The sequence below is a fragment of the Manis javanica genome, chromosome 2, assembly GCF_040802235.1.
Source record: "Manis javanica isolate MJ-LG chromosome 2, MJ_LKY, whole genome shotgun sequence".
Taxonomy (NCBI): Eukaryota; Metazoa; Chordata; class Mammalia; order Pholidota; family Manidae; genus Manis; species Manis javanica.
The window spans coordinates 192741102-192763023 of NC_133157.1; the positions used below are offsets into that span (position 1 = coordinate 192741102).

Sequence of the window (21922 nt, forward strand, 5' to 3'; positions counted from 1 at the left end):
ATAGCCTGTCATATATCTTACACAATAATACAATGTTAAAACATCCGGTATTGTTTCTTCTCTAAATCATAACCTACATTCATATACACATTCATTTCATAGATTTAAGAACTGACTTATAATTTCATGAATGAACTGAAAACCCCTATACTTCCTCCATAGTATATGCAGGGCCAAGGGTCCTACCCATCTCTAAAAACAAACTTAGACTCTACTATGGTAGTATGGCTTTTCCAATATGTGTGCAACAGAAAATAATAGGCAGTTTCAAGTGAATTCCATAGTTAAAGAAGTTGGAAAATGCTGAATTAAAATTAAATTTTCTTTTTTTGCTCAAAATTTTTGATAACTTTAACACGCTTATCTTAATGTATAATGGGATTATATAACCACAAAATGTAATTTATCAAATGTTTCTCTCAACAGTTTAGAAAAATACTGCACTGTTATGTTCATTAAAAAAGAAAAGAGTAACAATTATATTATTGTAAGTTGGGGGGAAAAGGAATGAAACATTTAGAAGAGAAATGAAAGATAAAATGAATGGAGAGAATTAATGATCCTACAATTAAAACCTTGGGAGAGAAAAAGAAAAGGTGAGTCTAAATATACCTGTCTAGGTGAGGCAAGGAAACAAATATGCCGGAGGTGAGGGAGCTAGAGAAGAGTGTCACTGTGATCTGAGGCCATCTGATGAGAGTTACTGTGGACTGAGCTATTGGTATCACAGACAAGTGACTTGCAAAAAAAGAGGAAGAACACACAGGATGATTTCCTGTTTTTTATATACCTTAATAGAAAAAATTAAAGTTTCCATTATCTAAAGCAGAGATTGGCAAACTATGGCCTGTGAGGTAAGAACTAATTTTATATTCTTAAATAGTTAAAAGAAATCAAAATAATAATGTTCAACACATGTAAAAATTATATAAAATTCAAATGCGAATGTCCCTAAGTAAAGTATCATTGTAATACAGCTATACTCATTGATTTATATAGTCTATGGCTGATTTTGCACCACAACGGCAAAACTGAGTAGTTGTGACACAGATTATACGGTTACCATCTAGTCCTTCACAGAAACGTTTTCTAACACTTTAAGTTACTGTGTTCCTCCAGAGATGAAACTATAATACTGGAAAGAATAACAAACAAATTACATTAAATACTTCAAAGAACAAATCGAGGATATTTATTCATCTTACTTATAAACTATTCTGATATATACATATATACACACACACACTATATACATATATATGGTATATATTATATGTTCATTTGAAAATAAAAGAGAAAGTCCTCTTAAGACACAAATACTAATAGCTTTTATCAGATTGTAAACTAGCAGCTATGATAAAGAAATCTTTTTCTAGCAATCAGTGTAATTTAAGACTGATACATAAGTTAAATGAGTAAATTAATAAAACAGGAAAAGAGCAGAGTCATCATGGAAACAAGCTTCCTTAGTTCTTAACCATAGAAAAAATCACTTGGTGAGTCAGTGAGAACTAACTACAGGGCAAAGCCACAGTATTAAAAAGGAATCCTACTTAAAAAGAAAAAAGTAATTTTTAATGTCCGAGTTAGAAGTCTGACAGTTCCAAAGTGACCAAGATTTCTACACTTGGAAGTACCCTGGGTGAGAAAAATTAAGTTTTCCTGAGGGTAGAAACAAGTGACAAAGATCAATTAAATTAAAAAAAAATCACATCTGTAGTTTAAGAAAATAAAGTTATTTTTTCCATCTAGGTATTTATATTTATATTTTAATTACTCTATAATTTATAATTAAGTTACATTTAGTTTTATATAAATTTTATATAAATATTTGCATATATTGAAAATGTATGCTTTAAATTCTTCAAAAATCATGTAATAATGTCTTCTTTTATAAAAAAAAGGCATAACTGACTATGGAAGCACATTACTTTTTTTTTTAAATGAACCATACCTAAGGAGGAACTACCTACGGATATTCATTCCACTGGATGGCAGGTACTAGAGTCATAATGCCCAAGAAACACAGTGCCCATGAAAAAGCCAGCAGCATTTACGGGAACAGCTTTGCATTTCAAAATGTACTAAATAACAGCAATCCTTACAGCATCATAATTTTGTTATATTTTACCTTTGTCTTTCTTACTGATTGTGACCCACTCCAAAGAAACATAGAATCCACTTCCTTTCATATCTAATTCCTCTTTCTCTATTCGAAGAAGTAGAGTAGCTATTAAATGTTTTTCAGCTTTCAGCAATGAGATACTGTGAATTATGATAAAAGGATTCCCAAGCTCTTCATTAAATATAATCTACAAAAAAAAAATTACATAAACACACACAAAAATGTACACATTACACAAATGAAGATAAACCAGAGGGAATACACAGAATTCTGGCCATCCAACAGTTAATTTGGATACTACTTATTATAAGGAATATAAAAATGAAAAAAGTCCTTAAATAAAGATTGCAAATTCAAATAATATTCCTTGAAGAAAGAACTTTTAAAAAATATCTATTTGTTTAGCAGAGAAAACTGATCAGTATTCTTCTCTTAAAAACAATGAAAGCAAGAGGGCATCAAAGCACTATCTAAAGGAGAAAGAACTAAAAGCAATCTCCTAGAAAAGAATTATCAACTGAAAAATGGTGCTTTAGTCAAAGATCGATGTTCATTCCTTCATCTCTTCCCTTGACTCAGATATGATTTGCTTTTGCTTTTGTCCTCTTAGTTTCTTGGATTGAGTACGTGTGTGCACACACACATTTTTCCTATTGTTTTTGTTTTTAGTTTGTTTTATTTTTGGAAGTTTGAAAGGTCAGAGTCAAAGGAATTGGAGAACGTTATCACTTATACTGGACAAATAAGTTTCTGACAAAAGAGCCATTTCCATTTAAAAGGTATAATTCAACAAACTCTATCCAAAATATAATACTTAAGTTGCTCTTAAAAAGCAAATCTAATCATAGACACAAACTCTTATCAGTCTTCTTTATACTACAAACACATAGCCTGAAAGACTATTTTTATGAGTAAATACTAAATAAGAGACATTTTAAGACTGATTTCTAAATAAGATATTTGAATCAAGAAATAGTTGAAGGAACACCCAACTGAAAAAGGAAAGCTCCTTCTTTTTTTAAACCTTTGTCTGAAATCTCACCCTATCTGCTCCTACTTGGAAGTCTTTAAAAGAAAATTGTGCTCTGTCTTCAATTTCCCTATGTGTTTGAGCACCTCTGCTAAAATTATTCAAACAGAAAACCTCTGGAATCCATTCTAGTTCTTCATAAGCAGAAACAACAAACAAAAACATCAATTACTCAAAACAGAGTTAATCAAGACAGGTTTTTAGTTTGCTGATCAGGTGTTTACTTTTGTTTGGGGACAATGGGAGGCAAAAGAAAAGGAAGGGAAAAAAGTTAAGTGTTGCAGATACAGACAGCCAGTTTACTGTTTCTTCCTCTTTTTTCTCACATGAGTGAAAGGGACCGGAAGGAGACCACAGGCATGCATGTCTGGACTTAACTAATTAGGGTGAAGCTTCTTGTCTCCTGAATGAGCCCAGCAACCTCAGGTGCTGCTATTGATACACAGGACATTACATATCCTATCCTATCATATTACAGGGGACACATTTGGAAAGCAGGCAGTCTTCCTGTCTCCTTTTATTTCTCTTTGTGCACTTCAGTTGTCATCACCCTTGCTTGGCCCTCTTACACACTACCATGCCCCCAATCACTCCCACCATTTGCTTCCTCTTACACCTGTTACACCAATTCCCCCCAAATCCTGAAACTATTCTAAGTTGTTTCTCTTAAAGTGACCAGTATTCCACGATAGCTCTCCCATCTCAGTTAATGTCCAAGTCCCATCCCTTTCCCACTCCCCACCTCCCCAAATGACAATTATTAACTGAAAACATCTTAGAGGGCTCCTTATATCACTATAGCAGTGTATATTGAAGAGGGCATGAAGCAGATTTAAATTTTTGATTTGAAAAATACTATTGAAGATCTAATAAGTGCCAAGGGGATATACATAGCAGAAAACAAATTAATTGTAAATATAAACCCTTATGAATTTACTTCTGGAGGAGAATGTGGTATTATTTTTAAACTGAAGGTAAAGCCAGGTCCATGAGTCTCATCCTGCTCAAAACCCCATGAATCCACATAGCTTGGTAGCAGATAAATTCTCATTCAACTTTCTCCTGCCCATCATTTCCTAAACCCCTTCCAATTGTTTCAGGCAGCTGTGCTATATACCATGTTACCTCAGTGAAAAAAAAATTATTACTGGAGCCAAGGCAGAAAATGCCACAAGGTCCAATTAATATTTGAGACTGATTGCAAAGGCCTGCAAAGGACCTCTGTAAACACACTATTGCTACTCTGGTCATTTATTGTGTTTTTTTAATGTGCTACAATCTGGTGGTGTATTGTTTAGAGTAAGTTAGTAAGAAAGGTAAATCACTTGAAACTCTTAAAATCACTCTAAGGCCTTCTTGTTCTCTCTCAAATAATTAAAGTCTGGTCTTTGGTAGGCATTTACTGGTCTGATAAAAATACTTTTTTAAGATGTAAATATGTTAAGTTTGTATCACCATCTACCCAGAACTAAAGGCTATCTGCTTTTAGAGATTAAGGCTACAGCATAGCATAGAACACTTAGTAGTAAAACTCAACATAATTGTTTTTCACTTTCAAAAACGGTGACTCTAGAGAAATAAACTTCTTATGTATTACTATTAAAATCCTAACCCGCTCCTCATATTTAAGTCTGCTACACTGTTTTAAGAAAACTGAAGTAAAAATGGCAGAGACTGACATATTACTATATTTATATGCATTTTTCTAAGCAGGGAATAAATATTCTGATAACTCACTAACTCACGGTCTGACTAGTATAAACATACCAGACAACTTAGCAGAGCAGCAGAGCAGAAGTGGTCCAGGCCTATAAACATGCCAGAATATACAACATGACAGAGGAGAAAAGACATCCCAATGTAATTTTCTGGCCAACTCTTAGGAGGCAGTATTAGTGCTTAGTGTACTGTTTTACACGTATAGAGCACTTTGTATTTGCTGACAAATGAATTCAATTCTTGACAATATTACTGACCCCAAATCAAAACAGGAATGGTTAACACACCAGTTTTGTAAAAGGCATACATCTTATACTTTAATTTAAAAGATATCCAAAACATTATATATTATAAAAAACCAAGATGTCACATGGAAACTACCCCTAAAAAGCATTATTTCAAAATCATTAAGGGATAATTTAGATGTAATTTTCAGACTTGCTCAAGTCTAAAAAAAAAAAAACCAAAAACTCACCTCCCATTTTTCAGAAGCACCATTTCCACGTTCACCTGTACCGATGAGATACAACCTTCCAGTGCCATCCGATAACGTAACCCAGGAAGAAGATGTGAAGTGGATAGATGCACAAAGGCGATTGTCATATGCTGTCAAATCTGTAGGAAGTCGAAACACTTCTCGTGGTTTTCCTAAGGCAGTATCCTACAAAGAAGCCAAACATTATAAATGAATCCCTCCTTCACCTCAATCCATATACACACCTGCAGTGTAGTGGTTACTCACCTCTTCAAGAGAAGATGCTTAATTCCCTTTCCTTTGACTATGAACTGCACTACTGACACACTTATAATAAAATACAGAAGTGACAATATGTGACTTCGTTAACAAAGTCTAAAAGACTTTTCATCTTCTGTCTTGCTCTCTCTTGGACTGCACATGATAGAAGCACATGGGGAAGAACTGAGGGCTGCTGACAACAGCAAGCACCTTGTCAGTGAATCATTTCCTTTTTCCCTTCTTTTTTGGCTAAAGCTTTAAGAAATGATGTTTTAAATTAATTGCAATTTTATTGAGTAATGTCTCTATTAACATAAAGCTTTCAGTAATGCATTAAGTATGCATGGTTCAAAGAACTTATTCTTTTATTTTTTCCTTTAACCAGGTAAATTAACTAGTTCCTTATTAATAAATTCAATGGTAGAAAATAAGCTGAGATTCTGCTCTAGAGATGAGCATTCCAGGTAAAACTGAGCCGGACTAACAAGTAGTTGCATCCCGTCACTCCAAAACACAGCTTCAAGAAATGCATGCTTCAAATGGAATCCAGTACCTCTCCTCTGAACTTTTAAGTGCAATTTAGTGAGGCACCAAGGGATGACACTCTTCACGAGTAGGATAAATAAACTAATTTTTCAGTAAATGGAAAAATTAATTATGACAGAATTAATTCCCTAAATATTAAGGAAGAACACATTACTTACAAATAACCCCTAATACCATAATAAAATGATAGTATAACAAAGAACCAAATTTTAAACACACTTTTTTTTTTCTTTCCTAAGGCATTTTTTTACTTCCTAAGCACTTCCTCCCAACTGACATTCCATAAAGTAAGGACTGCAAACCCACAAATCAACTAACTTGGAAGTATAATGTCCCAATAAACCTGTACATTCAACTACTGCCACTTGCTGCCTCCTGCCTAAATCTAAAGGTCAAGCAATTGTGGATTTTCTTTCTTGAGCCTTACAGGCCTTCATTTTGACCACAATAGTATTTACAGCTTTAGCAAGAATTGTCATTCTTTTTCCTGGTAAACCAGCCACAGAAAAAGAACTTCTGTGAGATTTGTACATATGCATCTTTGACTACAAAAAAAAAAAAAATTTCAGGCAATAAAATGGATATAAGACCAATTGTTTTCTGCTATTTTTTTTAAGCCAATGTGCCAAACTTTTCCACCTGATCCCAACACATTAGATCAAAGATCAAGTGGATTTATTTTGTTATTGATCAGAAATATATTAAGTAAGTGTAGTACACTTCTACCACAGGTGCAGTTTTTCAAAAATTTTCAAAAAAACAAAATTATCAGAGATGCCTACCTGATAAAATGCAGATTCCCAGACCATGCCCAACCCGGATATGCTGAGTTAGACTTTGGGAACAGTAACCTGAAATTAGCTTTTGCTTTGATCTATTACTCCAAGTGATTCTGATGTGCAATACAGTTTGAAAATGGAAGACAAAAGCTGACTTAAGCAGAAACCAAACTAAAAACCAAACATGGTTCTTTAAAAATAAAATAATAATGCCCTTCTAAAGACTGACTAAAAAAAAGAGAAACAGAAAGGAATAACAGAAAATATAACAATCTCAAGAGCATAAAACATACAACTGTACAGCAATAAATTTGAAAACTGAAGAGGAAATTGATGTTTTTCCCTAGCAAAAACACACATCACAATATTACCCAAGAAACAGAATTTGAATAAACCAATTACCATAGAATAAATCAGAGACACGTTTAGAGAACTATCACTGAAAAGGACAAGATAAATAGGTCAAAAGAAGATCTTTATTTAACATATAAAGAATAGATCATTCCAATCTTAAACTATTTCAATCCCAAAAAGCTCTCCAATTCACTTAAAGAAGCCAGTAAAATTTTAATCAAAATCTGATAGACAAAAAATTGTGAAAATAAATACAAATATTCAAAGAAAAATGTGAGCAAATAGAATCCAACAATGTATCAACAGTATACTCTTACAAACAAGGATTTACTCCTGAGGAGATAGGAAATTAAGGAATTTAATAACTATCAATTTCATTTGCTACATAGATAAATTATTGAAAAGCACACAATTATTAACAATAGGTGGATGCTGAAAAGGCATGTGATAAAAATCAACAGGCATAACAAAATAGACAGAAAAACTGAAGGAAGCACTTTAAAACAATAAAAGTTCAAAAACCAACAGTTAAGTATTTTCTTACATATAAATACCATTACGATTAAAATCAGGAGCTAAACAAGGATATCTGCAATCTCCATTATTATTCAACACTGTCTCAGAGGTTCTACTTGGTTAACAGCAGTAAGACAAAAATGAAATGACATGGGAATGTTATTTCCATTTTCATAAACATTGGGAAAAGAAAAGAGAAAACCATTTCCTTTTAATGATAACTGTATACTCTGAAAATCTAAATAGGAGTCAGTAAAAATTACTGAATTATCAAATACTGTGGCTGTTCATAAAACAAATAGTCTTTATGAATAATAAGCACGTAGAAAGAAAAATAGAAAAAAACTATATTCTATTAACAACAGAGCTATAAAATACTTAAGAATATATTTTAAATGAGTATAATAAGATCAAGACAAAACGACAAACATCTCACTTAAGGATATAAGAGATCTAAACAAATGGAAGGACATACCACGTTCTGGGGTGAAAACAAAGATCATAAAAATGCCAATTCTTCCAAAATCAATATAAATTCCCCACTCTGGCAAAATAAAAACTAGGTATTCCTCTAACATTTAAACTAAACGAACTCTGGCCATCAGGCCCAGCTAAGCACAGGGGTCAACAACACTACTGAAAGAATGCCCATATACGAAAAAATGAGACCACAAACTCTTTTCTTTTACTTCAATCTCGCAAAGCCAGGACCAGGATTTATACCTCTCAGAGAAGAAGTAAGAGGACTTCTATCTGGTGTCATCAACCCAAGATATAAGACCTATAAAAATTAACGTTTGGGGCAGGAGTTCCTCACTCAAATGTATGCGTCACTTACCAGTTTTAAAAAAACATACAAGGTAGTTTTTTTCCACAGAGGATATAATATTTTTAGAGTGTAAGTTATGTTTTTCAATTAAATAATTCAAATACTTTATAATCCAATTGTTAACAGAGAATACACATGAAGTACTAAGAGTTCAGGGATGAGATGATAACAGAACTAGGAAAGAAGGCAACTTCTGGAAACTTACTCGTAAGTGATGCATTTCGAACTTTGTTTCCTTACTGCTTACCAAGGAAATTTTTTAAAAAATTCTAATTTCTAAACTTTCACTCCAGACTTGCAATCTTATAATTTAAGTTGGAATTAATATACCAAATAGTGATTATTAATGAATGAACTAAGAAAACCAAGCTTCTGGCCCTAAACTGTGACCCTATCTGCATCCTTCACCCAGTCAAGCACAGTACTAAAATTAATCAAAGAGCTAATCTTTCAATTAACATTTCTCTTTGCTTAACACAGAATAACATGACTTTTCTCTCTCCCTTTAAAACCTGCCTCTGCCCACATTGCTATCCTCATCTCCAGCCATAGACTGAATATCATTTAGGTCCTTCCATATATACATATCCTGTTTTTCAGCAAACCAATCTAGAGTACTTGTAGTGCGCACACATGCCTGTGGAAGTTTGCCAAATGTATTTAAGTTGTGTGCATACACAGCTGCCCCAATCTGTAGGACAGGCTAATTGATCCTTCCATATTCTGTTAAGGGGACACTTCCTCTGAAACTGTAACGGAGTGCAGAGAGCATCAAGTCAGGAAAGAGAACTAATGACACTTAACCTGACTGCCTAAAGCGAGAGCCACCCAGTCTTTTCTTGTGTAAATTACCCGAGGCTTCTGAGAAATGCGCCTACCCTAAGTTAGATAACTAGAAGTGGGCAACAGCCAGGGACCGCCTGGGGATGTAACCCATGATAAGTCACATAGACATGCTTGGGTAAGCAAGAGATAACAATTGAAGCGGGCAGGCAACTGGCACGTTCCCTAAAAAGGTTACAATGTTTCCTATTGGTTACAATATAGAGTGTGTTTTAAACCTATTAGTTGTAGAACTGCACGGGCTTTGATGTAACTGCTGTGAAGATCCTATATAATCAATACCCAAAGTTGCTTCGGGGTCGGCAGCTCGGACTCGGCCTGCATGTCAGGGGAGGTGCTGTTGACCCCCGCTTGCTGGCTCAATAAAGACTTTGCTTGGATTTTCATCTCCGTGTCCATGTGTCTTGTTCTCTGGGAAACCCCGGAGTCCTAGACCCTAACATTTGGGGGCTCGTCCGGGATCCGTGCGGCTTCCCTGAGAACAAAGGATGGCTGGAGGCAAGGTCTAATTGTCCGGACGGGGCAGTGTAATTCGAGGGTTGCCCCCTCGTGTCTGCATAAATCCATTATAAAGCAGGAGTCGCCATCCCGTGTATGGTCTCGGGTTAGTGACCCCGAGTGAGAGAGTCCAGGTTGGTAGTCCCGGCCCCCGGGTTAGTGACCCTGAGTGAAGTCCAGGTGACTAATCCTGGCCCTAGGATCTGAGTGACTTGGCCTTAGGAAAGCAAGTCCGATCGGCAGGAACCTGGCGCCCGGGGAGGAAAGGATCGAGCTCGTCACCCTGCGGTAGTCCGAGTGGACGCCTTTCAGGAGAATCACGAGAGTTTTTGAGGATCCTGAAAGTGGTGAGGGTGGTGCACACCAGAGTGAAAGAAGGACTGGTCCGAACGAGTGCGATCAGATGTGGTGTGTGTGCTTGGTGTTATCATTGATTGTTTTATTGTGTTTTGGTTTCGGTTTATATTTTTTTTTGCGCTTCTCATTTTAAGTTTCCTTGTTCTAAGGTTCTCCTGCTCTCTCCATTCCTCCTTTCTGCCACTACATCATTCCCCGCAGGCACGGGTCGGGCAATTAAGAGCCATTAGGGTGCCCGCCGCTAGAAGACTCCCGTGACAGGATAAGGGGGTCACAGCCGCGAATCCCAGATAAATTGGCGTCCCCCGCAGAAGAAAAACTGTGCAACAGGCACCTGTTCACAAGCACATACAACAGTCATTTTGTTTGAAGTGGCATCTTCATCCTTCGCCTTTGTCTCCCTCATATTCTTTTTCTTCTTCTTTCTCACTATGGGTCAGACTCAGGCTACTCCTAAGAGTCTGATCCTTTCCCATTTCCCGAAGGTCAAGGAACAGGCCTTAAATATGAGCCTTGGCATCAAGAAGAGTAAGCTCGACACCTTTTGCTCAGTCGAGTGGCCTTCCTTTGGAGTAGGCTGGCCGACCCAGGGGTCTCTTTCCCTGGACCTTATCGGCAAAGTCAAAACCATTATCTCCCGACCAGACCCTGAGGGCCACCCTGACCAACTCCCCTATATCTTGGTCTGGGAAAATCTAGCCGAGAACTCTCCATCCTGGCTGAGGCCCTTTTTGGTGGGGAAACCTCATAATGACCCACTAAAGACCTCCATCCTAGTTGCTCAGGAAAAATTAAAGCCCTCTGATCGCAGGGCCAGAAATCCTGTGCGCCCGAGTGCGCCGCCTGTCCTCCCCGACAGTTCTCCTCTCTACCCCCTTCTGCCGATTGAGCAGCCATCCCCGTATGCGGAGGAGAGGGGTGAAGCTGCCGGGAGGATAGAAAACGAGGCTGGGGAACCCAGCGGGAACCAGGCGGCCACAGCTTCCCCAGACTCTTCAGCAGAGGGAGGCAGGAGGCCGAAAAGAGCTTCCCCACACTCCCCTGCCCTGGCCCCATGCTGGGGGCCAGGTAGAACAGGAGGAATGCAGTTAAGGCCTCGGGGGGCCAGGGAACAAGAAGGGGAGGCTCCCTCCTCCACCTCAGAAGGAGCAGTGCCGGTTCTGCCTGTGTGTGCCATCGGTACAGGCATCGCTCAACAATATCAATACTGGCCCTTTTCATCTAGTGACCTCTATAATTGGAGGACTCAGAACCCTCCCTTCTCAGAGGACCCCAAGTGTCTTATAGGTCTAGTGGAGTCCATTATGTTTACCCATCGTCCCACATGGGACGACTGCCAGCAATTGCTCCGCACTCTCTTCACGACGGAAGAGTGAGAGCGTATCCTCAATGAGGCCAGGAAAAATGTCCTCGGAGAGAATGGAAGACCCACTACCCTCCAGCCCATCATCAATGAGGCGTTCCCAGTTATGCGCCCGGATTGGGACTTCAGGACTGCAGAAGGTAGGGAGTGTCTCCGGGTCTACCGCCAGACTCTGATGACCGGTCTCTGGGCGGCCGCCAGACGGCCCACTAACTTGGCTAAGGTAAAAACTATTGTTCAGGGGGAAATGGAAAGCCCAGCCGCGTATCTGGAAAGGCTGTTTGATGCTTACCGGCAGTATACCCCCATAAACCCAGAAGCAGAGGAACATAGATCAGCTGTAGTCCTCTCATTCATCAACCAGGCAGCCCCCGATATCCGGAGAAAACTCCACAAGCGGGAGGACCTGGGGGAGATCTCTATTAGAGAACTGCTGCAGGAGGCAGAGAAGGTCTTCAATGCTAGGGAAGCTCCGGAAGACAGAGAGGAAAGGCTGAGGAAAGAGAAATGGGAAATGCAGGAGAAAAATAGGAAAGAAGATAGAGAATTTCAGAGGAGGGAGAACAAGAAGCAGAGGGAGGAGATGGCCAGGATATTCCTGGCCAGGGTGAAGGAGGACCCTAGGCCACCTCGAGGAACAGGACCCTGACAATCCCGACTAGGACGAGATCAATGCGCCCTGTGTAAGAGATATGGACATTGGAAGAGGGAGTGCCCCCAAAGGAGGGAACAAGGAAAAGGGAACCCTGTTAAGACCCTGCACCTAGGAGAGGAGGATTGACGGGGACGGTGCTCGGCACCCCTCCCCGAGTCCTGGGTAACCCTGTGCATGGAGGGGACTCCCATTGGGTTCATGGTAGATACTGGGGCACAATATTCAGTTCTTAACCAGGCCCACGGTCCCCTGAACCCAGGACGCACAAGTATAGTCCAGGGAGCGACAGGGTCCAAGAAATGTGCCTGGACCACTAGCAGAAAAGTGGACCTAGGAAGGCATCAGGTCTCTCACTCATTTCTGGTCGTACCTGAGAGCCCCACACCATTGTTAGGTAGAGACTTACTAACCAAGGTTGGGGCGCGCATTCATTTTGAACCCGAAGGGATAAAAATCATGGACAAAGAAGGGCAGCCCCTACAACCGGCGCATGTGTTAACTCTGTCCCTGGCTGACAAACATCATCTGTTTCAGGCAGATCAAGAAAAGGGGGGCCGGGGAGAAATGGACTCTTGGTTACAGAGGTTCCCTTCCGCATGGGCCGAGACCGGAGGAATTGGTCTCGCTAAACACCTATCCCCAGTCGTTGTTCAACTCAAAGCCGCGGCTCTACCCATCCGGGTCCGGCAATATCCAATGCCGGAAGAGGCTAGGAAAGGGATAGCACCCCATATCCATAGACTGTTGGAGACAGGAATCCTTAAAACCTGCCAATCTGCATGGAATACGCCCCTGCTTCCAGTGAGGAAGCCTGGCAGTAGAGATTACAGACCAGTGCAGGACTTGCGGAAAGTCAATGAGAGGGTAGAAGACATCCATCCTACAGTGCCCAACCCTTACACCCTACTCAGCCACCTGCCACCCACGCATGTGCGGTATACTACTCTGGACCTGAAAGACACCTTCTTTAGTATCCCACTCTCTGAAGTTAGTCAGCCTTTGTTTGCCTTTGAGTGGCAAGAGCCGGGGGGGTGGGGGATGAAAAGGGCAGCTTACCTGGACTAGACTACCACAGGGCTTCAAGAACTCTCCCACCTTATTCAATGAAGCCTTAAGCCAGGACCTGGAGCCCTTTCGCAGGAGCTACCCCCGTGTGACACTGCTGCAGTATGTAGACGACCTGTTGCTGGCCACGGAAACCCGTGAAGAGTGCGAAGAAGCCACGGGGAACTTGCTGGCTGAACTGGGCGAACTGGGATATCGAGCCAGTGCCAAGAAAGCCCACATCTGTCAGAGGTCAGTAGTCTACTTGGGGTACAAAATATCTAATGGGGCCAGGTGGCTAACGCAGGCTATGAAACAAACTATCCTGACTATCCCCGTCCCTTCCTCACCCCGGGGAGTGAGAGAATTTCTTGGCTCAGCCGGGTTTTGCAGGCTCTGGATTCCAGGGTATGCAGAAATAGCCCGACCGCTATATGAAGCGACCAAAGAAGGGCCGGGCTGGCAATGGACTCAGGAACAACAAGAGGCTTTTGACAGACTAAAAGAAGCTCTCCTCCAGGCCCCCGCCCTATCTCTGCCAGACCCAGAAAAACTCTATATCCTGTTTATAGATGAAAAGAAGGGAGTGGCTAAAGGAGTCCTGGCTCAGCAGCTGGGCCCATGGAAAAGACCTGTGGCCTATTTGTCCAAGCGGCTAGACCCAGTGGCCTCCGGGTGGCCACCTTGTCTGCGTATCTTAGCAGCTATCGCTCTACTGGTAAAGGAGGCAGACAAGCTGACTTTTGGCCTGAACCTGAGAGTAATAGCCCCATATACCGTAGAGGGGATCCTCAAGCATCCTCCAGGAAAATGGATGACGAATGCAAGACTCACCCACTACCAAGGGCTCCTACTAGATTCTCCACAAATCGCTTTCTCTGACCCGGTAATCCTAAATCCTGCCACCCTTCTGCCGGACCCAGATCTGACGACCCCCATCCATGACTGTAGAGACATCCTTTCCGAAATTATCCAGGTGCGAGCAGACCTGAAAGACACACCGTTACCAAACTGTGAGCTAAATTGGTATACGGATGGGAGCAGCTTTGTGCAGGAGGGGGTCAGGACAGCAGGGGCAGTAGTAACCCACGAAGGGGAAGTTGTCTGGAGTGCAGCTCTGCCCCCTGGCACCTCAGCACAGAAGGCGGAACTTATTGCTCTCGCTGAGGCCCTGGAAAGAGCAGAAGGCAAGCGGGCCAACATTTACACAGATAGCAGATATGCCTTTGGCACTGTCCATGTCCACAGTGCCATCTACCGAGAAAGAGGATTCCGTTCCACGGAAGGGAAGGGACTGAGGAATCTGCAAGAAGTCCAAAGACTACGAGCTGCTGTCGAAAAACCCAAAGCGGTAGCAGTTATACATGTACCGGGCCACCAATCAAAGAAGACACCTGAGGCCATCGGCAACAGCCATGCTGATGCGGAAGCTAAGAGGGCAGCCCTCTCGGACTCCCTTGTACTTGCAGCCCTCGAAATACCCATACCTGAACTGCCCGCCTTGCCACCCAAACCTGAGTATTCCCCTCAGGATCTTGAGTGGATTAAGAAACAAGTCTCAGAGAAACTGTTTGAGGAGGGAAATTGGAGTAGGGACCAAGAAGGTAGGTTGATCCTGCCAGAAGCATTGGGGCAGTACATGCTTGCTAATCTGCATAAGTCCACCCATCTAGCCTGGAAAAAGCTGCTCAGCCTTTTCCAGTCCGCGCAGTTGGTGTCTCCCCACCAGAATGAGGCAGCTCGTCAGATCATGAAAGAATGCAGTAGCTGTGCAATGCTAAGACCAGCCCCAAGAGGGCTGCACCCGGTAGGTACCCGGGAAAGGGGGAGGGCTCCAGGGAGGAATTGGGAAATAGACTTCACCGAAATAAAACCAGGGAAGTATGGATACAAGTATTTGCTGGTTATGGTAGATACTTTCTCTGGGTGGGTGGAGGCCTTTCCAATCAAGCATGAGACTAGCCAGGTAGTAGCAAAAAGATTAATTGAGGAAATCATCCCCAGATATGGGGTCCCTGAAGCAATAGGTTCCGATAACGGCCCGGCTTTCGTTAGCAAAATCCTGCAAGGACTAGCTCTAGCTTTGGGAGTAGATTGGAAGTTACGTTGTGCTTATAACCCACAAAGCTCTGGGCAGGTAGAAAGAATGAATCGGACCCTGAAGGAGACCCTTTCTAAATTGGTATTGGAGACTGGCGGGGACTGGGTGACCCTCCTTCCCTTGGCCATCTTCCGCGCTCGGAACTCCCCCTATGTACACAGCTTAACTCCATTTGAGATAATGTACGGGGCCCCTCCACCCATAACCTGGCGAGTGCAGCTTCCCGGTGCAGAGGACCCATCCCCTGACTATCTGAATGTGTTGCAAGCTCTTGCTAAAGTGCAGCAGGAAATCTGGCCCCTGATCAGAGCATATTATGAGGGCGGGAAAATTCCGAGCCCGGAACATGGCATAGTCCCAGGGGATATGGTATGGGTCAAAAGACACCAAGTGAGGACTCTCGAGCCCAGGTGGAAAGGACCTTATGTTGTATTGTTTACCACCCCCACTGCTCTCAAGGTTGATGGTATCGCTTCATGGGTGTACCACACCCACGTTCGGATCCTACCTCGTAACGATCCAAGGAACCGAAAAGAAGAGTGGAAGGTGCAGCAGTATCCTGCCAATCCCCTAAAACTACACTTAAGCCGAAGATGAAAGAGATCCTGCTAATAAGCTCCTTAGTATGGATCTTCACGGGAGCCACATCTGTGGGGATCAGAGGCACCAACCCCCATCAACCAAGGAACCTGACCTGGATGCTGACTGATAGCGACAATGGGGAAGTCATCAACTCCACACAACACAGTGCGCCAATCGGAACCTGGTGGCCTGACCTGTATTTCTGCTTTCGGCAGATCAACCCCGTTTACCGATCCATCCCTCCAAATTTGGCTCGCTCCCATGGGTTTTATGCTTGCCCAGGAACAGGTAAAGGAAGGCACTGTGGGGGGGGGGGCATGACTTCTTTTGGGCCAGCTGGGACTGTGTAACCTCGAACGATGGGGATTGGAGATGGACAGTTACAAAAATCGATTCTGTCAAATTTACTTATGTCAACAAGGGCATCCCTCGTCACCAGCCTATGACCCTTTACAAAACCAAGGCTTGTGACAAAACGGACCAGGATTGGGTAAGAGTTCAATTCACCGAGACGGGCAAAAATACTGAGGTATTGAGCTGGATAAACGGACTAGCGTGGGGAATAGTGTATTATAAATATGGGGGGCATGCTGGCTCGACCCTCATCATTAAATTAACCGTGTCAACTCCCACCACTGCCATAGGTCCCAACCCGGTTATAAATCCCCAGAAACCTTCAATCCAGGACAAGGGCCTGAGCAAAAAGGATGAGAAAATGCCGACCAGAACGCTTGCTCCAGAGCCCACGAGAGGACCGGGTCCATCGACCTCTGGGTTATGGGCCCAGCACACTCCCTCCGGGTTAGATAATCCCATGTGGGAAATGGTGCAGGCAGTAGTAGAGACTCTTAACCACACCACTTCCTCCCTCACCGATCCCTGTTGGCTATGCTACCCAGGTTCACCCCCCTTCTATGAGGCAATCGGGATAAATGGCTCCTACACTATCAACAACTCCCATCCCACTTACTGGGACGGGAGACCGTGGGAACTTACAATCGCTCAAGTCTCAGTCATTGGTACGTGTGTAGGCACAGTCCCGACGACCCAGAGCCAGTTATGCTCCTCCTATAATAACACTACGTGGGAGCAGGGAAAGTGGATTATACCCTCCTCGGGCTGGTGGCTCTGCTCAAAGACAGGCCTCACTCCGGCCCAATCCACCTCTGTGTTCAATGCTAACAGTGAGTTTTGTGTGCTGGTGGCCATTCTACCTCACCTAATGTATCATTCTCATGAATCTCTCCTTTCTTATTGGGAAGAAAGGCTGAGCCCCCACCGGAGCAAGAGGGAGGTTGTTACCGCCCTGACCATTGGGACCCTCTTCTCCCTAGGGATAGCAGGGGCAGGCACTGGGGTCGCAGCCCTTGTGATGTGGGAAAAAGGGCTCACAGCCCTGAGGCTGGCAGTCGACAGGGACCTAGAACAGCTCCGACAGTCAATATCAGACCTGGAGCAATCCCTCACCTCCTTGGCAGAGGTGGTCCTACAAAACCGAAGAGGCCTGGACCTCTTGTTCTTAAAAGAAGGTGGGCTATGCACAGCCCTAAAAGAAGAATGCTGTTTCTATGTAGATAAGACAGGTGCAGTCAGAGATTCCTTAGCCAAACTAAAAAAAGATCTTGACAGGCGGCGTAAAGAATATGAAAGCAGCAGCAGTGAAGGCTGGTTTGAGTCTTGGCTCAAGCACAAGCCATGGTTTGCTACCCTCCTCTCGGCCGTTGCAGGGCCACTGGTCATCCTGCTGTTTTTGCTTACCATCGGCCCATGTATAATAAACAGGCTGCTTAAGTTTGTGCAGGAGAGGTTTGACATCGCCAACTCCTGGTCCTTCGCCAAAAATATCAGGCCCTAGACACCGCTGAGGAAGATTCCTTAGTCTGATCAAGAAAAGGGGGGAAATGTAACAGAGTGCAGAGAGCATCAAGAGTCAGGAAAAAAAACTAATAACACTTAACCTGACTGCCTAGAGCGAGAGCCACCCAGTCTTTTCTTGTGTAAATCACCCGAGGCTTCTGAGAAATGTGCGCCTACCCTAAGTTAGATAACTAGAAGTGGGCAACAGCCAGGGAACGCCTGGGGATGTAACCCGTGATAAGTCACATAGACATGCTTGGGTAAGCAAGAGATAACAATTGAAGCGGGCAGGCAACTGGCGCGTTCCCTAAAAAGGTTACAATGTTTCCCATTGGTTACAATATAGAGTGTGTTTTAAACCTATTAGTTGTAGAACTGCACCGGCTTTGATGTAACTGCTGTGAAGATCCTATATAATCAATACCCTAAGTTGCTTCGGGGTCGGCAGCTTGGATTCGGCCTGCGTGTCAGGGGAGGTGCTGTCGACCCCAGCTTGCTGGCTGAATAAAGACTTTGCTTGGATTTTCATCTCCGTGTCCATGTGTCTTGTTCTCTGGGAAACCCCGGAGTCCTAGACCCTAACAGAAACCTTCCCTCAACACTTCATTTTTCAACATTTATCAGTTTCTCCCCATATTCTGCATCTTATACCTACTTCCACTGTTACATGTTATCAATTTACTTGTGTATGTAGCTGCCAAGCACAAGGTAGCATTCAATAAATGTTTGCTGAAAAAGGTAAATATTTCTTATTCAGTTAAATTATTTATCTCAATGAACCAAATACTCATACCTGTATCTAGAGAAGAAATTGTAAGAGCAAGATCCTATGAAGAATATAATGCCAACTCCAAAGAATAACAAGCTTTTAAACAGTTGCTCTTATTTTAACAACTGCTAGGGTTACAGAAACCTAAGACAGACCCACAGTGTAGACCAGTGACTGACAAACTATAGTCTATGAGGCAGAACCAGTCCACCGTCTTTATTAAAAAGTTTTAACAGAACACAGCCACACTTATTCATTTACTTATCCATTGTTTTTTTCATATGACTACAGCAAAATTGAGTTGTAACATAACTCTATGTAGCACACAAGCCCTAAAATATTTATTATCTGGCCATGTGCACAGAAAGTTTGCCAACCCTTGGCCAAGAAGGAATTCAGTCCATGTAGATCTAAGAGCCACTGGTTTAAATATTCTTGGAGGAGCAAAGAGAGGATGTGAGGGCAAGCTTCCTAGATGAAACAGTTAGCCGGGACTCAAGAAGATTGGGAAGCAACCCAACATAAAACTAAGAAAGAATGTTCCAGGCAGAGTTAATCACAACAGCAAAGGGCTAGAGGCAAAAGGATACCGAACCTATCTCAGGAAATTGAAAGAGTTTGGTATTACTAGAGGATAGTAGACAGCACGGCAAAAGATAAATTGGAGAGAAGGCATTATAACTGCATATGACAATATGAAGAGCTTGTATATTAAGAATATATATCTTTGTGCTTATACTTGCTGAAACAAACACACAAAAAAACCACCACCATCGGATGGACACACCAGAACCTAACAATAAGAAGTTACAAAAAGATACAAAAAAATGAGAAGTTATTCCATGCTCAGGGATTGAAAGAAAGAATATTGTTAAAATGTCCACACAACCCAAAGCACACTACAGATTCAATGACACCCCTACCAAAATTCCAAAGGCACTTTGCACAGAAACAGAACAATCATCAAATTTGTATGGAACCACAAAAGACCCTGAATAGCCAAAGCAATCTTGAGAAAGAAGAACAAAGCTGGAGGCATCATGCTCACTGACTTCAATCTACATTACAAAGCTATTACAACAAAACAGTATTGTACTGGCATAAAAACAGACACACAGATCAATCAGCCCAGAACAGAATAAAAACCCAACTACTTACTGTCAATTAATTTATGACAAAGAAGTCAAGCATACAGAATGGGAAAAGAACAGCCTCTTCAATAAACAGTGTTAGTAAAACTGGACAGCTACATACAAAAGAATGAAAATAGACCACTTTCTTACACCATACACAAAAATTAACTCAAAATGGATCAAAGACTTGAATTTAGGACATAAAACCATAAAACTCTTAGAAGAAAATAAGGCAGTAAGCTCCCTGACAATGGTTTTGGTGATGATTTTTTCAATGAACACCAAAGGCAACAAATACAAAACAAGTGGAATTGTATCAAATTAAAAAAGGTTCTGCAAAGCAAACCATCAAGAAAATGAAAAGGCAACCTACTGAAAGTATTTATAAATAATGTATCTGATAGGGGCCTAATATCCAAAATATTAAAAAAACTCATATAACTCAATACCAAAAACACAATCTGATTAAAAGATGGGCAGATCTGAGCGGACATATTTCCAAGGACATATAGATGACCAAGAGACATATGAAAAGATGCTCCACATCACTGATCATCAGGGAAATGCAAATCAAAACCACAATAAGGTATCACCTCATACTAATTACTTAGAAGGGTGATTGTCAAAAAGACAAGAAATAACAAGTGTTGGACAGAATGTGGAGAAAAGGGAGAAAAGGAAGAACCCTAGGTGAGCTGTTGGTAGAAATGTAAAATGATGCAGCTGCTATGGAAAACAGTATGGAGATGACTCAAAAAATAAAAAATAGATATGCCACCCACCCAGTAATTCCACTTCTGAGTATTTACCCAAAGAAAACAAAATCATTAATTCAAGAAGATATATGCACCTGTATGTTTACTGCAGCATTATTTACAACAGCGAAGAAATAGAAGAAATCTAAATGTCCATCAATGGATAAATGGATAAAGAAGATTTGGTATATGCAGTGGAATATTACTCAGCCATAAGAAAGAATAAAATCTTGCCATTTGTGACAATGTGGATAGACCTGGAAGGTATTATGCTAAGTGTAATTTCAGACAGAGAAAGACAAATACCATATGATTTCACTTACATGTGGAATCTAAAAAAAAGTAGAACATGAACAAACAACAAATAAAACAGAAACAGACTCATAAATACAGAGAACAAATTGGTCGTTGCCATAGGGGAAGGGCATGGAAGGATGGGTGAAATAGGTGAAGAGAATAAAAAGGCACAAACTTCTAATCATAAAATATATAAATTATGGAGATGAAAGTACAGTATAAGGAATATAGTCAATAGTATTTTAATAACTTTGTATGTGTACCTATCATGGTGAGCATCTCATAATATATATAATTATCAAATGACTATGTTGTATACCTGAAACTAATATAATATTGTGTATCAACCATACTTCAAAAAGGAAAAAAAAAAAACAGAACAAAAATATAGATAGAGAGAGAAGACTGGTGGTTGTCAGGGAAGGGGGTTGGGGGATGGGTGAAATGAGAAGTGAAAAGGTACAAACTGCCAGTTATAAAATAAGTAAGTCATCCCCTTGTAATATACAGCATTGGGGATATAATTAATAATACTGTACTGCATAATTGAAACTTGCTAAAAGAACAGATCTTAAAAGTTCTCATTGCAAGAAAAATAATTTGTATGGTCACAAGTACTAACTAGACTTATATACTGGTATATGTCAATTAACCTCAATCAAAAAAATACACATAAAATGAAAAAAGGAGTTGCAATGGGAATCTGAGTACTGAACCCAGGACAGATAAAAAAAAAAGATGGGGGTAAAAGAAACTTCATGAAATATCCTTTTTAAATTTGTTTTTTTAAATCACATGAACACATTGCGGATTTTGTCATAAAGGAGATACTAAAGGAATTTCAGTGAGGAGTAATAGAGAAAGTCAGAATAGTCTGTAGATGGACAAGAAGGAGAAGGGAGTAGTTACAAAGCTATTCACAGACTACCATCTATTTAAAGCAAATATATTAGCAATGTACTGTGGCATTTACAACATATGAAATAAATACATATGACAAAAACAGCTCTCAAAGGGTGGTATGAAAAGAAAAA

The 21922-nt window shown here is 41.2% G+C and overlaps 1 protein-coding gene across 3 annotated transcripts in view; it reads right to left on the minus strand.

Annotated features, from left to right (window-relative positions):
- NUDCD1 (NudC domain containing 1) overlaps positions 1-21922 on the minus strand; it is a 75776-nt gene that overhangs the window by 43263 nt on the left and 10591 nt on the right. For all 3 annotated transcript variants that reach the window (XM_073229965.1, XM_017657615.3, XM_017657614.3), the window contains exons 3-4: positions 5350-5535; positions 2132-2312 (exon numbers count right to left, since the gene is read on the minus strand). In XM_073229965.1, the coding sequence (XP_073086066.1) occupies positions 2132-2312; positions 5350-5535 (367 nt within the window). The remainder of the gene's footprint in view (positions 1-2131; positions 2313-5349; positions 5536-21922) is intronic.